Source organism: Ambystoma mexicanum, chromosome 9, assembly GCF_040938575.1.
Source record: "Ambystoma mexicanum isolate Mex_15411 chromosome 9, UKY_AmexF1_1, whole genome shotgun sequence".
Lineage (NCBI taxonomy): Eukaryota > Metazoa > Chordata > Amphibia > Caudata > Ambystomatidae > Ambystoma > Ambystoma mexicanum.
The window spans coordinates 1498600863-1498619290 of NC_090931.1; the positions used below are offsets into that span (position 1 = coordinate 1498600863).

The 18428-nt window shown below is 46.3% G+C and overlaps 1 protein-coding gene across 1 annotated transcript in view; it reads right to left on the reverse strand.

Moving 5' to 3' along the window:
- Positions 1–656: 656 nt before the first annotated feature.
- The window catches only part of LOC138489309 (zinc finger protein 84-like), a 63623-nt gene continuing 45851 nt past the window's right edge, over positions 657–18428 (reverse strand). Inside the window, exon 2 of the mRNA XM_069617009.1 lies at positions 657–5259. Coding sequence (XP_069473110.1) covers positions 3206–4573 — 1368 coding nt within the window. The 5' untranslated portion in view covers positions 4574–5259 and the 3' untranslated portion in view covers positions 657–3205. The remainder of the gene's footprint in view (positions 5260–18428) is intronic.

An 18428-nucleotide genomic window follows, 5' to 3' on the forward strand; every position in this document is an offset into this window, starting at 1 on the left:
CGTCGAAAACTTGTTCGGCGGAGAAACAGCTTCACAGCCAACGTCGAGTGGAGGGATCTTTAACAATATAATAAGTATAATTAAGGACCGAGGTCCGTAGTAAGTATTTTGCAATGTCTCTCTAGGAGCTCTGAGGGACCTCGACGCGTGAGGGATTGCGGGTACGACGCACGTCACTATAGGGATAGTGTTACAGACACGCCTTGTCGACGTCCCCTTTTTTCGACTACGAAAAACAAAATGCAATACTCCGCAGTGACCACTGGATGTCGGACCTATGCACAGCATGTGATTCTAAGCAGATTAACAAACATCAGAAACTTATTTATTAGGGGGCTTTTCTATTCCATCATTTATCCTATCTGACTCACCTGAAAGATTTGCTCAGAGAAAGATCAATCAAGTATTAAGTATAAAATGTTGCTAATCTATTTGTCAAAAAGAAATTAAGAAATTGAGTCTATGATTATTTACTTACTTCCTCTTAATTATGTCATACACTTTCTTCTTTGTGAAAGGGAAGTGTGTTTTAGATAGAACAGTCTGTTCATGAATGTTTTGATTTGCACATCTATTGGTAACAAAGAAAGTATTAATTTTACTTCTTGCATCAGCCCCTGGTCTTTATGAAAGCTTGTAAGAACAACACATTAGTGTACATTTATAAAGTGTTTATTGAAACAGTTTAACATATGTTCTTTAACCATTACATCTGGATTGATGTGTCCTCTCCAACAGAGAGGACAGAGCACTTTTTCAAAACCAATATTTAAATGATTTTAAATGACGTGGCTTATACCAACCACTGCTTCAAGGAAATCAGTTCCTAACACAACATATGCACTCCATCCTGTAATCCTTCAGCTTGTTGTGGGTTGCACAAACAATTCTAATTGAAAACTCCTCACCTCAATGCTCCAATTCAGTTTACAGAATAAAATTCATAAAAAATTGCAGGCCCCTTCTTTGTCTCTTTGAAAATGTAAAATATAGTACTTAGCACTTTAGTGTTTCTAAATATTAGCTTTTTGTGCGAGCCAAATCCTCTGGCTGGCTGGTATTCAGTTCTCCGCTTTCATCTTTGGAAGGCTTCTATTCACTGCCCTGCTCACATCACCCGCACAACTCATTGGGCCTCACTACACGGTAGGTGGTAAGGGTTTACCGGTACCGGTAGGGGCACCGGTACCAGTAAACCCTTACCGCCTTACTACGAGTTCCCTTTGCTGGACCCGACCTTAACGGCTGGTTTTACCAGCCGTTAAAGTAGGGTGCCGCAAAGGGACCTTGGTGCTAATTACGGTACCGCAATTTGCGGTACCGTAATTAGCGCCTTCCCCATTCCCATTATGCCCTATGGGGGCAAAAATGGGAATGGGGAAGTGCCTTGGTGAATGGGGAATTACCGCCCCCACTCACCTTGGAGTAGGGCGGTAATTCCGCCATCCACCAAGGCGGACACGGTAAAATACCGGCGGCAACCATGGCGCTAATAGCACCATGGTTACCGCCTACCATGTAATGAGGCACATTGTCTTACAAAATGCCACATGATTGAGAGCTAACTGAGAAAATGGGCACAATCAGATTTCATGTTCATTTACATACACTTCAAGTAGGATCTTTATTTTGTAAAATGTACAACTTGTTGAAATTGTTTTAGTAAAACATATTAGCTAACCTGACATCACTTTATTTTGGTGTATTAACCAGGCCGTTGCTTTCTGTCCTGGCCTGCATAAACTCACCCCGATTTATGTAATGCAAGATCTCTCTGTATCCAAGTGGAATTATCCTGTCCATCTTGCTGATATTGTTCATTGTTTCCGACCTCGTTATCACCTTTAAGCCGAGAGCAGACAAATATATTCTAAAAGGAACTTTGCTAAATTCAAGTATACGTGCAATGGAATACGATCATAGGCTTTTCACTGTACAATGATAATGACTAAAATCATAAATCCAATATATACGTCTCTACCCAATACATTGCATACGCAATCAGTGCCTAAGTGTTATAGTGAATGTATAAATGTTTCCAGTGAAAGCATAACACTCTATGGCTCTAAAAACATCTAGGTGCTATAAAAGTGCTAAGAATATTAACACTTCTGTTAAAAATGGGCCTTGGCAATCCATTCATATGAAATGCATTCAGGGTGACACACACATGCTTTGCTTCATGCTAACCGCCCAGGTACTCTGTTTACCCTTTGCCGATCAAATCCAAAACGTGGGGACTTCAATGATTGTTTTCATTGCAAAAATAGACTAATTCATGTTAATGACACGGTAAGGCAGACAACAAATCAGGGAAATTAAAGGAGTACAAGCAAACAGGAAATAAGTTTATAAAAGAGAAATAAATGCATTACACTTTAAGTCTACCTAAATAACTTATTTGAGACTGTCAACCTGCAAGCCAAGAAATACCACCCCTACAAACCCAGACCACCTGAATTCACATTTCCTAAAACCACCCCTTTCTTGGTTTATGTGCTAAGGATTGCATGAAACGGATAATGAGACTGTTCTACAAGTAATAGCATATAGCTGCCCATTGGGCCGTAAACAGATAGAATCAAGCTGCCAAAGCTAGTCTACAAGTGAGTACACACACAAGAGGAACTATCAGAGTAATAAAGAAAATAAAGGGATTAAACCATATATAAAATGGATTAATAGGATGCATTGAATTTAAATGAATACGAGTAATTAATTGAAATACCCTGATTATCCGAGGTTCTGTAACATTCTGACTCATAGGCAACTGAGTGAGAAAAGTAGTTATTCCTTGAATGAGTTGCTCTCATGGCATACATTTGCAGAAATCAAGTATTTAGAGTGGTTAGAAACCATACATGATTAACATTCCCGTTGCACCTCACACTGCAAGAACCAAAAGCACTTAAATCCCCTCAAAGAAGCTTCACATAGATGTCATGGCATGGGCAAGCTGAATAATTCCCTGCTGCAGTCCATGTTTATTCAGGTAAGGCGAGAAAGCATGTCTCCACACACATGACGAATGGACAGGCGGTCCAATGGACAGAGCCCCTAACTCCAAGGTCCAATGTCCACCACAAGCCTGCATCATATTGGAAAACTGCATCATCAAGCTCCCACATGCTCTGGTATATATGTTCCCTTGTGGCAGGTCAGAGCTCGGGTGAACCTTTTCTGGCATTCAGCACATGCATGGTTTTTAGTCTCTGTGTTTTTTCTCATGTTCAGTTTGAGCACTTTTGCTGCTGAATCTTCCCCAATAGTCACTATGCAGATCGAGTTCTTCTCTCGTGTGTGTTCTCTCATGATTAATAAGAGCGATTTTATAACAAAAGCCTTTCTGACATTTACTGCACTGATAAGGGGTTTCTCCCGTATGAGTTCGCTCATGAACAGTAAGAGAATCTCTCCTAGTGAATCTTTTCAGACATTCCGTGCACTGATAGGGTTTTTCTCCTGTGTGAGTTCTCTCATGCTGAATAAGAGTGTTTTTATGACCAAAGCATTTTTGACATTCAGTGCACTGATAAGGTTTTATACCTGTGTGCCTTCTCATATGCACATCAAGGGTGATTTTACAACTAAAGCACCTCTGGCATTCACTGCACTGATACGGCTTAATACCTGTATGAGTTTTCTCGTGCAGAACAAGAGATGATTTACATGTAAAGCTTTTCTGACATTCACTGCAGTGATAGGGTTTTTCTCCGATGTGCATTCTCTCATGGATAATAAGGTAACTTTTCTGACTGAAGCCTTTCTGACATTCTGCACACCAATAGGGTTTTTCTCCTGTGTGTGTTCGCTCATGCAGCCTAAGGTGATATTTTCTAATAAATCTTTTCTGACATTCAGTGCACTGATAAGGTTTTTCTCCTGTATGAGTCTTTTCATGGAATTGTAGAGAGATTTTCTGATTGAAGCATTTCTCACATTCACTGCACTGATATGGTTTAATTCCTGTGTGTATGCTCTCATGCAAAACAAGCAATGATTTACAATTGAAGCATTTCTCACATTCACTGCACTGATGTGGCTTTATGCCCGTGTGTGTTCTTTCATGCAAAACAAGCGATGATTTAGAACTGAAGCCTTTCTTACATTCAGGGCACTGAAAGGGATTTTCTCCTCTGTGTCTTCTCTCATGCACTTTAAGATCACCTTTCCTAATGAATCTTTTCTGACATTCACTGCATTGATACGGCTTTAAGCCTGTGTGTGTTCTCTCATGCAAAACAAGAGCCGATTCACAATTGAAGCATTTCTGGCATTCAGGGCACCGATAGGGATTTTCCCCTCGGTGTGATCTACTATGCACTTTAAGATCACCTTTCCTCATGAATCTGTTACGACATTCAGTGCACTCATATGGTTTTTCTCCTGTGTGTGTTCTCTTGTGCTGAATAAGACTGCTTTTTTGACTGAAGCCTTTCTGACATTCAGCACACTGATAGGGCTTTATGCCGTTGTGCCTCCTCTCATGCAGAGCAAGAGATGATTTACAACTGAAGGACTTTTGACATTCAGTGCATTGATGATATTGTTTTCCTGGGGAGAGTTGCTCCATGTCTGGTTTGCCATGAATTCACACAATGGCAACAACACATCTTATTGCATGGTGAGGGCATACATGGGTAAAGCTTGTATTGAATCGCTCTAATTAGTTTTAAGCTAGCTTCTCTCTAATGTTCTATGTGATTAGCTCTATGGATAGACCCATTAGATTTCATTTGAATAATCGTAGTGCACCAATGATGACTAGGCAATGCGATCCTCCATTGTGGGCCCACGTAGAGTTTTCATTTTGATAGGAGCGTCTCCGCAATACATACTAATAAAATTGTCTTTCATGGATTTTAGCTTTCATTTATATCTACGTTTATCAAGCGTGTTTGATATGATTTGAATTCAATTTGAATTCATATAATAAAAGATATGCTGTCCTGTCTGAATTATATTTTTTCACATGTGTTATTTTTTATATGATAGAATTGTTTCAATCCCCTAATCATCATGGCCCTTATGTGCTCCACTACTCAACCCTGGATATTTCTTGATGCATAATTAAAATGTGCGAGATTCAAGACATCACTTTTCACACAGTAGTGTACTCAGTGCTCCAATTCCTTCCTTAAAAGTCTTGGCTTCTGGTGTCCTTTCCAGATCTCTGCAGTTTATTCAATTTCTTCCACAGAAGCCTTTTGAGGATGTGTGTTGTAAGCATATGTTGTGTATCTTGTCATATCTGGCCACCTGTAGAATATAAGTGAAATGTTACTTTTCAACGTGTAACTTTGCATTTAGAAATCTGTATGTATGAACTGAGAGCCAGCATTGTGTGAATTAAAGAAGAAAACTACAATTAGAGTTGTTTTAGAACAAAATAAGAACAGAGGGCTAAAGGTCAGTATTGATTCTGCCACCGACATTCACCCTCACCTGCACCTTCTCACCAATTCTCTGTAACTTCCAGTCTCACATTCTCACCTCTCACTGACCAGGACATTGCTTTTTTTTCTTGCTAGTGCTCATCCCACGGCTTCCCCACTTGATCCTCGTCTGTCTTTTCATATTTCTTCTACCCCTCGACCATTCCCTTTCTGATATCGCTTTTTAATCTTGAACTGTCCTCCTCTAATTTGCCATCCTCCCTCAGAAGGATCTGATCATCCCTATCCTTAAAAACCCTCTCCTCTGTCTAACTACCGCCCCATCTCTTCTCCTCCCTTTCGCTCCAAACTCCTTCAATGAGCAGTCAACTCTCAACTCTCTCCTTATCTTAACCATCACTCACTTCTTCCACTAACCCAATCAGGATTTTGTCCTGCGCATTCCACGGAAACTGCTCTTCTCCACGTTAAAAACTCCCTTCTGACTGCATGTCATGATAAATACGGTCTCTTGGGCCGGTCACACTTTTCTCCCCATCTCTTCAATACAGGACTCCTTGAGGCTCAGTATTGGGTCCGTTGTAATTCTCTATATACACTGTAGCCCTATTCTTGATCATTGAATCTTTCAACCCTTCATCTCACTTTTATGCCAATGATACTCAGAAAATGTTTTCCTTCTCTACCTTTTCTGGCTCTATCCATGCCTCTGTATCATCTTGCCTCTCTGCCATTGAGGACTGGATGCGTTCCCATCTTCTTCAGCTCAACCCCCCAAACAATGGAGACTCTCTATTTTCCACCTACCTGTACCTCCTCCTGGTCTTTTCTTTGCCCTTTGGTTACTTCCCCCTTTTCTACCTCAGTATGCAATCCCGGCATCATCTTTGATCCCTCTTTTTCTTTCTCTACCAATATCCTTCTAACTGCTGGCACGTGACGCTTTCTTCTCTTCAATATCCGTAAACTTTATCCCCATTTGTATTTTTATGCTTTTAAACTCGTCATTACTGCCTTTATCATCTCTCACCTGGGCTACTGATCTCAGCTCTTCTCATTTGACTACCCTGCTCACATTGTATTCCTCTTTGTTCAATATTCAATTCTGCCAGTCGTCTTCTGTTCCCACTTCCCTTGTTCTGGTTACTCCTTCACTTCTCTTTATGTTGCTCCTTCCCTATGATTCTTGTCATCTCTTCCACTTTCTATGCATTGTTTTTAAGTGCTAACATGGTCTGCCCACATCGCTCCTCCTGCATCTCACTTTACTCTCCCTCTCATTCTATTAGTTCCCAGCATCTTCATCTTCATCTTCTCACCCCCCCAAACATCATTGTTCCCCATCTCATTTCTCTCTTGGCCCCCTAAACTCTGGAACACTCTCCCTCCACCCACTGCATCTATGCTTCCTCTTCTTTCTCTAGATCTTCTGTTCTCGTTTAAAGGCTCTTCTTATGATCTGCCTTTCCTCATTCTAAACTATTTATTCTTAATGTCTTCCTTCCCACTACCATATAATCATTTGTCTTTGTACCGTTTTTAAGACTCTGAAATATAGACAGCGCTTAGGGAAAGCGCTTTATGAATTGCAATAAATACAAATATCGCAATATTAAAAAAATACAACATTGGTAAATACTGCATGATTATGAGTTTGAATTCCACGAATTCAATACTCTTCCCAAAAGGTAGGGGTACAAAATAACCAACAGCCACTGCAACTTCAAAGCCTTTTATCTTTTAAGTTATACAATTTGCCATACACAAAAATCTGTGCGCAAACTCATTAATTGCTGCTAGATTAACATAATTTATAGGGAGAGATGGATTACTGTAAGGGAAAGGGTCACAACCTACTGATTGGCAATCCTTGATCGTTTTGTTAGTCTTTCTCATGGTTAGAATGGATTTCTAAACTCTGCTCTGGTGAACAGAAGTTTAGGAGGCCACCCAGGTTAGTGAAACAGGTAACACTTCTGCGAAGTTAGCCAAGTCAATTCAAGATAGCTTGGAGAGCAGCCAAGGCTAAGTCCCAGGAGTAGTGGGGGTGATCTGAAGTCTTCGATGAGCACACACTGTAGGACGATCTAAGAAGGAATCTTAGAAAGTAGTCTATCAAAAATATACAATTTATTAGGCCCAGGAATTAACAAGTGACTAAAGACAAACACAGTAATATCACTACTTAAACACACACTATGTAAAATATATGTACTGTCACTTTCGGTCAATCTGATGAAGTGCAGAATCCTGCCAAAACCAGTAAGGAGGAACAGGCAAACTTTATCACATTGGCACACCGCAGATATGGATAATCCTAACTTTAGAAGTCCAGGCCTACGAAGATTGGAGCCTTGTGCTCAATGTTAAATGCGCGTGTAAAAGCACTTGGTCGTGCGCAAAGACACAAAATACAATATTCAAAAGGGTGGAAAAGTTAGGGAGTGACTTCTGAATGTAGAACACGGGCTCCGATAGTCAGGGGAGGACCTGCTGCGGAGAACGAAGCTATACCCAACATCTGGATGGCTTTAGGAAGTGAAGGCCAGCCACGCCAAGGCAAGGACCACAAGGGATTCTTTGTGCGTAAAAATGTTATGGATAAATTAGGGGCCACCAGCAAGTGGTATGACTACTTACCGCCCTTAGCTCACTACGGGTCCAAACTTGGCAGGTCTGGAGAGGGTCGCCTGTTGTACAAAATCCCACCCTTAGTTAAGCTTCAAAGTACACAAGTGCAGATGTGGGTCTGGTTTACAACAGGAGCTGTATCTCTTGTCTCGATTACAGGACAAAGAAAGCACTGATGCAGCTGGTCTCAGGACACTTGAAGAAAGGCGGGCAAGTTTCCAGCAGCGAGCATCACTGTCGCACACCGACACAGGGGCAACCAAGTCTCACGGTCTGACGCACGCTTCTCTCTCGCGGCCCAAAGCAGCTGGGACGAGATTTGGCAAGAAGATGCTTTGCAAGGCAGACTAGGATTTCCCCAAAGCTTGGAGGTAAAACTCAATAAGACAACGCTCCTTCGCAGGTGCTGAGGTTCGAACTGGTCAGTCCACTGGAAGGTCCAGGGACACTTCTGAGAAGGCTCCTTTGCAGGGCAACCAGAAGACGCCTGGAGTTATTGGTCCCACCACTCCAAGGGAATGAATCACCCTTACAGTTCTTCAGAGATCGAGTGCAAAGCAGGGCTCTACCGGGACAGCAGTGGGTTGAGGGTGCCAATGCTCTTCTGCGCGGTTCCAGATAGTCCTTGGGTCTGCTTGGCTCTTCTGGATACTTGGCTCCATGTACAGGTCGATTTAAACCTATTGGTGATCTGCGGGTCTACATTCAGGACCCCTCCTCATATAGACAGGTCCAGTGAGTGCTCGCACCCTGCTGGCCAAGGAGGCAATCTGCCCAACTCATGCATTACAGCAGTGATCCAATCAGAGACCACTGCTGCTCTCATGCCCTCGTGCACTCCAGACATCCTGGCACCAGTAGGGTGGATTGGGACCAGACAGTCCCAGCCCACTTTCTGGGTACCTACACACGTGACATGCATTAGCCCGCAAAAAGGGACGGCTTTCGCGGGTGAATGCATGCCCAAATAAGGACTCCCCGGGTGACAAAAGACCAGGAGGAAGGCCAATAGACGACATGGCCAAAGGAAAAGACAAAAACGTGTGGCACTGCCATGACGTACACTAGCCACAGTCATAAGCCAAACGTGGTAAGCGTGATATGGCTCGAAAAAGTTCATAAAAATACATGAAAAAGCTTCTGCTGCCACCAGTCTACTCCTAGGCACATTGTCCAGGTACCAAACAATCCTTAGTGGATGTCTAGGGCCTGGAAACGCAAAGTCCCCATTGTGTGGTACGGTAATGTACTTTGTACAATGAAATACAGTTGCCAAAAGTGGCAACATAGTCACAAGACTAAGAGAAACAAAGTTTCTCAGTACTGACTGTTGGAAGGACATTGCAGTTTCCCCATAACGATGAGCGAAAGCCCAGTGGAGTGCAGCTGAAGGTTGTGCTCCACAGGCAAAAGTCAGGACAGAAAGCTGAAACAAAATCAAAAAGTTTGGGGGTCCACAAATATAGAGGTAAAATAGCAGTAAGAGCCTGATCCACCAGGGGGTGCAGAGATGTTCTAACTCATCTCGGTTCGTCTCCTCTGCTGGGCACTGTTTGCGGGACCTGAGCCCCCCCCCCCGACACCCCCTGAGTGAGGAGCTAGCATCACCCCCACCCCTCTATGTGTGCCGGGCACCCCTGGCCAAATTTGAGCCCCGTGGTGGAGCCATTCGGGAGATCGTAGCCTCAGAGTTTCAGAGGGACAGAACCCCCTCCCCCCTGCGGCGCCGCGGCTCCGTGAGAATCCACTGCGAGCCTGGGCCTGAACGAAGCCTGTGGAAGGGCTGGGCTGCCCCGTCTGGCGGCTCCCCCCCCCGGCCTTGTGCACGACGGTGGAGGCGGGATGCACCCGGAGGAATCCGCAGCTGATCCGGGATCTGGAGGAGGTGCCACGAACGCACCGCAGAGTTGGAGGCCTGCGCGAGGCCCGCAGAACGAGGGGAAGAACGGAGCGTGAGGGCGCCCACTGGAGTGGGAGCTGCTTGGTGTGTTGTGAAGGGTGATCTGGAGTGCCAGGAAGTGGCGACAGTAGTGTGCGGGAGGCAGGCGATGCCTCTCACTGGCGCATGGACTCCCATAGGCTGTGGGACAACTTGGCGCTCAGGAGTTAAGAAGGTGCAGGCCAGGGCTGGACGACCTCCTGAGAATTGAAGGTGTCACGGGAGGAGGCGGGAGTGCGGCTGGGGAGAGCCCCTGGCATACATCGGAGCCCCGGAGTGGCCTTTGGCAGCGGGGTGTCCCCCGTGTACTGCAGGTCCCAGCCATTCAGAACAAACACACAGGGCCCTGTTGGGAGAGGACGGCCCCAGCGGACCACACTGAGGTGCAGACACAGGGGCCTTGGGATTGGTCCTTCCCGCGCTCAGCCTATGGAACAATAAACACTGCCACAGCTACGACGGGAGTGAAGTTAAGCGGTTTGAGGGGGGAGAGGTGAGGTGGGAACCCTGTGGGGGAGAAACCCACACCTACAGGAGTGCATTAGTCGGGGACTCAGACCCCTGTTGTTGGGGCTCCACTTCTGGCCCCTTGGCTGACATTGGTCCCCGCCCTCTGTGGCGTTGACTGTGTATGTGATAGCGGGTCACCTTGGGCACAAGCTTTTGGGGGAGGACCCCACGGAGCAGGGATGCTTGGGGAGATTCTATGACCTGGAAGGAATCCCTACAGAAGTTTCACGGCACACCCCCCGATCCCCTGATACCCCCTGAAATGGTGGCCCTGGCGCAGCAGGAATCTACTGATACAAGCACAGTCACCAGGGGCATGGCGGCCCTACTGGAGGAAATTAGAGGCTTTAGGGCGGACATTGCTCTACATCTGGACACCTTAGATAAAAAGGTGGACAATATTGATGACAGGGTTCAGGCACTGGAGAATAATATAGCTTCGAGCGACATCTTTGAGACACAATTCGACATGCACCTGTCGGAGCTCGAGAGGAGAGAAGAGAAATGCTCCTTAAAAATGGACGACTTGGAGAATAGGGAATGCCGCTGTAACCTGCGGTTCCTAGGTTTTCCGGAAAACGAAGGCGAGACCCAAGCAGACATCATTAAGGCTGTCAATGCAGTAATAGGAGTGGAATTTGAAGGGGCCAACACCAACGAACCCACCATTGACAGGGCCCATAGAGCAGGCACATCATCCAGAGGCCCCAGATCCGTTCTAGTTCGCTTTCATTACTTTTCCGAGAAAAGCAGGATCCTCGAACTGGCTCGCAAGAAGGGCCCGGTGGAGTGGGAGGGGGCCCAGATCTTGGTGTATCAGGACCTGTCGGCCTTCACCCTGGCAAGACGTCGCCTCTGTTCCCCGTTGACAAAGATGCTCCAGTCCAAGGGGGTCCGATACAGGTGGGGATACCCATTTACGCTCACTTTTGAGTTCGAAGGCTACAAGTATGCCCCTATCACTGAGGATGATATCCATAGAGTGTCGGGCGAACTTTTGGACAATTCAAATATGGAGATGGGGGAGCAGAACCGTGAGAGATCCCCGACAGGCACAAAAGGGAACAAAGCTCCGAAGGAAAGGCGCAGAGTTCGAGGCCAAAGGAAATTTAGGAGAGTGGCCCCAGCTTCCCCAGAACTTCCGAGCAACTGAAGCGGATTCCTGGTGCCCGACGAATAAACCTGCATTTGACTTTGTGAATGGAGGGTGATGTAACTGTTTGTGACATGTATTGTTCCTGGGGGTATGGGGGGCTCGAGTTGTTTATGAAGAGTTAATGATCCCGGAGGGGGGAGATAATGGTGGCCTGGCCTGGCGATATGATGAAGCCATGGAACAACCAGGCGATCAGGGGGGTGATGCGTGGGAGTTGAGTTGCGGGGGTTACAGTTATGGAGCGCCAAGTTTTTTTGGTTTTTCCTCGCACCCCCGGGGCTGTCTCGAGCCGTAAGGGGGGTGCGAAAGCATTGGGGGGAGTAACAACGCTTGCTATTCTAAGAAGGGAGCTTGAGCCTTTACCTGTGCTTTAATGGATGATTCACTCCAATTCTTGACAGTGGGGTCACTGAATGTACGCAGGCTTAACTCGCCTACAAAGAGGTCGCTAATTGTGAGGGAATGTGCAAGGCTGCGGCTTCACTTTCTCTTTGTGCAGGAGACTCATTGGATTCGGGGAAAGGAGCCTAAGCTTAAGGCCAAAACCATTGATCAGATGTTTACGGCTTCTTCCCAGGCAAAGAAGCGGGGAGTAGCTTTGCTGGTTTCCCCCGGGGCCCACTTTGTGTTTAAAGCCTCAAAAGCAGAACCGGATGGACGGTATCTCATGGTAAAGGGGGAGGTGCAGGGCCGCTTGTTCACATTGGTTTGCATATATGCTCCGAATGAAGCGCAGGATACCTTCTGGGAGGGAATGAAAGGGATAATAATGTCATTTTCTGAGGGCACCCTACTGGTGGGTGGTGATTTTAACATGGTGCTCTGCCCCGAGAGGGATATGAAGTCTGATAATCCCTGCCCCAACATCCGTCTCCACAAGAAATTGGCATTGGCCTTCCAGAAAGTGAATGGGGAACTGGGCTTGTGTGACACGTATATACCCGAGCGGGGCCGGAACCCCGATTACACATTCTATTCAAAGCCACATGGTGTTTTCTCTCGTATAGACTACATCCTGGTTGACGCCACGCTGTAGGGAGTGGTCTCAAATTCGGGAGTGGAGCTCGTCCCTTGGACGGATCACGATATGGTAAAGATTACGATTGGCCTTCCCCCGGCCCCGGCAACCGGATCCCGGTGGAGGTGTAATGACCTCCTCCTGCAAGACAAGGAGATACGCCAATCCCTCCTAGCAGCCATAAAAGATTATTTTACTCTCAATGACAACGGGGAGGTTGGTACTATGGGAGTGTGGGAGGCATTTAAGGCAACTATTAGAGGCACCCTCATTGGTATAGGGTCTGGGAGAAAAAGGGAGAGGGGCCGGGAGGAAAAGTTGTTAAAGGAAAAGATAGAGGCTATCCAACCGAAGGGGGAAGTTGAAAACACAGATGTTTCCTGGGAAGTGGGAGGAGCTGCAGAGGTTGCGTTCTAAATTGGCAGACCTCATGGTGGGACAAACGGAAAGGAAGCTCCCGTTTCTGAAACAGAAATACATGGAAAAGGGGGAAAAGGCGGATAAGATATTGGCCTGGAGACTTCGTGAACTTAGGAACAGTAGGAGGGTGAATTCGATTCATACCCCGAAGGGAGACTCAACCGTAGGGGATAGTAAGATAGCAGAACAATTCAGGCTATACTACGAAAAATTGTATTGTTCGGAATATACGGGGGATGGGAATGACGTTGACAGCTTCCTGGACTCCCTTCCAATCCCGGGCCTTCTCCCTGACAAAGCTGATTCTCTCGAGCATCCCATTTCCCCGGAAGAAGTAATAGATACCATACCCTCTTTAAAGAGCGGCACTGCCCCGGGGGATGATGGTTTTACAGTTAAGTTCTGGAAGACCTATAGGTCCACGCTTGCCCCATTCATGGGTAAGATGTTCAATGCTGCACTGGATCAAGGCACCCTCCCACCGACGATGATGTCTGCCTTAATCATAGTCCTGCCTAAAGAAGGCAAGGATCCCTCCTATTGCCAATCATATCGCCCCATATCCCTCCTTAACACCGATGTTAAAATATTGGCCAAAGCTCCTAGCGAATAGGCTAGCGAAACTCCTCCCTACCCTAGTACATGGTGATCAAGTGGGCTTCATCCCGGGCCGCCAGGGATCAGATAATATAAGAAAAACTCTCGACCTTATGCACGAGGCATCTAGACAAGGGGTGGAGGGGTACCTTCTCTCGCTAGACTCAGAAAAGGCCTTTGACCGTGTCGAGTGGCCATACATGGGCAGGGTTCTCCGAAAAATGGGTCTGGGAGACAACTTTTGTAGGTGGGTCGCAGCACTATATAATGGCCCGTTGGCGAGAGTATTGGTCAATGGAGGCACATCAGAGCCCTTTTCCCTTTCTAGAGGCACCCGGCAGGGATGTCCCCTGTCGCCCTATTGTATGCGTTGGCAATGGAGCCCCTGGCCATAGCAGTTAGGAACGACCCGGAAATCACAGGAATACGGTGTGGTGATTGTGACTTTAAACTCTCCTTATTTGCAGACGATATTCTGGGCTACCTTACAAACATTCAAGACTCCCTACCCCGGTTATTTGATCTTGTGCACAACTTCGGCTCCTTTTCCGGGCTGAAGATAAACGCGTCCAAATCAAGCATCATGCCCATGGGTCTGGGAGGTGACGCCGACATTCTGGGGGTTAGAATAGAAAGGGAGTTCACTAGGTACCTGGGCACCACCATCCCCAGAGATCTATCCCAACTATACCAGTGTAATTTCCCGGGGATCCTAGCTCAGGTTAGCAGCGACCTCAGATGGTGGGCACCCCTCACGCTTTCCTGGCTTGGGCGCATGGTCACGGTGAAGATGAATATCTTGCCCCGCCTCCTCTACCTCTTCGCAGCGCTTCCCTTTGTGATACCCGAGACCTTTTTTGAGGTGCTTCAGTCCCGTGTCCTCCAATTCATTTGGAACGGCAAGAGGCCGAGAGTTAAAACCTCCACCGTGACCCTCCCAAAGCTTTATGGTGGTTTTGGTCTCCCCGACTTCCAGCTCTATTATGAAGCAGCCCAGCTCCGAGTGATGTTGGAGCATGTGAGGGATGACATGGGAACATATTGGACGTATGTTGAGGACATTCACACCCACCCGAAAAAAGATAGAGACCTTTTGTGGGCCCCACCTAAAACTCTCCCCTCTCAGCTCAGAACACATCCTACCTTGGCAGCCCTGTTGGCAGTATGGAAGCCCAATAAGGCTAATAAACAGCTGTCTTCTTGGCCCTCCCCTTTGTCCTCGCTCTGGGGGCTCCCCATTGACCTGGGCTTTAGGGGCTTCCGAGACACTCAGGCCTGGTCAGACATGGGCTTGGAGAGGGTCTCTCAGCTCTCACGTGAAGAGGGCTTCATAGAGTATGACAACTTGATCGAGGCATTGGTTGATAGACCGCCCACGGTCTTTGAATACCTACGCTTGAAGGGGATTTTGACCCACCCTCGATGGGCCAACCAGCTTAGACGCCCTCTCACTCCTTTAAGATATCCTGGCCAAAAGTACAACTCGAAAGGGTTCCTTGTCTAAGTTTTATAGTGTTTTGATAACGGCGGACCTAGAGGGTAGACAACCCTTCAAAAACATATGGGAAGAAAGGCTGGGCATGACATTGGATGACCACACTTGGAGGGCTGTCTTTAAATGCATCTTTACGGGTTCTCTGTATACCGCTGCCATGGAACATAGCTTTAAAATCCTCCACTCGTGGCATCGCCCCCCGGCCCTGTTGTCCAAGATGTTTAGAGATGTGTCCTCCTTTTGCCCTAGGGGTTGTCACCAATGAGGAACCTGTTTTCACATGTGGTGGGGTTGCCCGGTCATACAGGTTTACTGGTCGGATCTACTCAGCTGGATTAAGGATATCGAGGGGTTTAGCCCGTCCCTGCAACCGTTGGAAATTCTACTGGGCACTCCCATGCCGGAGACAGAATCAAATGTTTTCCCCAAGTTCATTGGTGCCATGCTGCGAGCGGGGAGGCTGGCGCTCGCCCAAAAATGGAAGAGCGCCTTGGCCCCTTCCAAGGAGGAATGGCTCTGTAAACTGAGGTCGATTTTTGTGTTTGAAAAACTTACTGCAATAACAAACGATACTATGACTGATTTTGTACAGGAATGGACAGCAGTTCTTCTCCATAATGATTATATTACCATGCGTTTGTAGAATGAATACTGAGCTGCTCCGATATGGTACGCGATTTCACAACCCCCAAGGACCCGTGATGCTCCCTGTTCAATTGACTTTCTGTTGGACCCCACTGTCTCAAGTGGTATTCTTAACAATCATGTGGTATGCAAGTGTTTCCCCTAAGTTTCAATAGTTTGCAACACCTCAAAACTTGGCATGTTGATTTATTGGGGGTGGGGGTGGGGTGGGGAGGGGAGTTAATGTATAAAAGAGAAAGGGCCTCATTACACGGATGGCGGTAAGGATTTACCGGTACCGGTAAAATACCGGTACCGGTAAATCCTTACCGACTTACTACGAGGTCCCTTTGCGGGTTGGGGGATTTAACGCCTGCTTTTTGCAGGCGTTAAAAACCAACCCACAAAGGGACCCAGGGAGCTAATTACGGTACTGCAATTTGCGGTACCGTAATTAGCGCCTTCCCCATTCCCATTGAGCCCTATGGGGCAAAAATGGGAATGGGGAAGGGCAATGGTGGAAGGGGGAATTACCGCCCCGCCAACCTTGGAATGGGGCGGTAATTCCCCTTTCCGCCAAGCGGTGCCGGTATTTTACCGGCATGAACCATGGCGCTATTAGCGCCATGGTTCTCCGCCATCCGTTTAATGAGGCCCAAAATGTCATTGACGATTTGGTTTATTCGAATGGTTTTGCTGGTTGGGTTGGCTTTTACGCCCTACCTTATATGTATAATTGTCAATAAAAAAAATGTTTTAATTTAAAATAGCAGTAAGTGGAATGTTACCTAACACTCATCCCATTTTATCAAATGGTTCTACAGAAAGCTATATTCCAAAGAAAAGAGGTCACAAAACATAAAATGACTATATTAAAGGCAGTCAACAATTTCTTTTGAAATATCCAAATTCTTACTTTGACATAAGGTAAACAAATCTCACAGTCAAGAGTAAAGTGCATATACTCAATACTGACCGTAGAAGATTTACAAAAAGTTAATAATCTTCAGAAATCCCAAGTTCAGTTTTGCACTTATACTTAACGCAGTTTAGTGGAGATAGGGGAGCTGGCTTTGTTTTAAGGTTTCAGTCATTTATGCTTTAGAGTTGTATAAGACATCTTGGGGGTCATTACGCTATTTGCAGCATGGCTACCCCCATTCCGGCTACCGGGTCCCTGGAATGGGGAAATACCGGGCCATTCCGACCTTGGAGGGCCCGGTATTTCCCCATTCCAGGAACCCAGACCCTGTACATCCCCATTCCCATTCGAGCCCCCATAGGGCTCAATGGGAATGGGGAGGATACAAACAACGGGCCCGTTAATAACCGGCCCGTTGTTTGCATCCTCGTCTGCTCACGGGACCCGCTAAGGATGCCTGGTCCTTACCGGGTCCCACGAGCAAACCTCATAATGAGGCGGTTCGGGGTTAACAGGGGCGGCAGCTCTACTGGCCCCGTTAACCCTCTCCAGCCAGGGTCGTACAAGTACCAGTAATTCATCAAAATGGTAAGTGGCCAATGTTTTGCTACAAGTCTAATTTCGTGAAGATACTTATAAAGCCTAAGTCCAGTTTACTTCTCTATATACTGTTGGAGGAGGATTGATGAGCTAGATGTGTGACCTTAAGATGTTGCAGAGAACAAGTGGTGATAAGGCCCTACACCAGGGCTCATGTTTTTCCTAGTGAGCAGAGCTTGCAAACTAGTTCAAGCATATTTCTGTAAGTAGTACAGACTGTAGATATCAGTTTCAAGACAGTGCACATTCCATGTTTTTGGCTGGCGTTCTGGCCCCATTGCATCTGCACCACATATCCCTGCTCTCCTCCTTAGACAGTGCCCTTCTCTGAACTCAAACTCATTGGAGTTCAGGTTGGTCAGTGTTTGTAGGTGTGAGCGAGGCACATTTCTGCACCCCCTGGTCTGCTGCCTTGCAGAAGCTGAAGTTATGAAGCTGCCTTAATAGGCAAGTGATACATGTTTTAAATTGGGAGTGGTCCTTTGTCATTCAGTGGTGTGTGCCATGTAATGTAAGGAAGGCATGTTATCAACAGTAAGACGGACAAGTGACCACAGTTCAATGGTGTTTATTGAACTACAACAAGGGAGTGATAAAAGCCTATCTAATCCTAAATCTACAGATGGGAGCAAGCTACGACCATCAAATAATAATAATAATGCAGTTCTCGTGGAGCCTCATCAAAATAAAGGGTCCTATAATAAAAAAAAATATTTCCAATCCTTACCACTAAATACAAATAGTGTGGGGTAGTGTTCATGAAAAAGAAAGAACTGTTTAAAAAATGATATGTTAGGATGTTCAGGCCGTTGCCCTCACTACCCCAAGTTTTCAGCACGGGACAATGGGGTTCACTCGAGCAAAGCACACACTCTGGCTTCTTCGGCACGAGGATACAGTTCCATTACCAGCATCAGGGCCTTCTGTGCCCAAGTCTCTTTACTTATCAAAGTCTCTTGATTCAGAGGGCCTGATGTATCAAAACAAAACACAAAGTTAATTTCCTCTTATAAGTACTCAATTCAGGTGGTTGACCCTGGATCCATCTCAGCCGGGCTCAGATCCCTTTTATATCACAATATTTACTGTGGATTCCCCTCTTCTGGGCTCAGATCCCCTG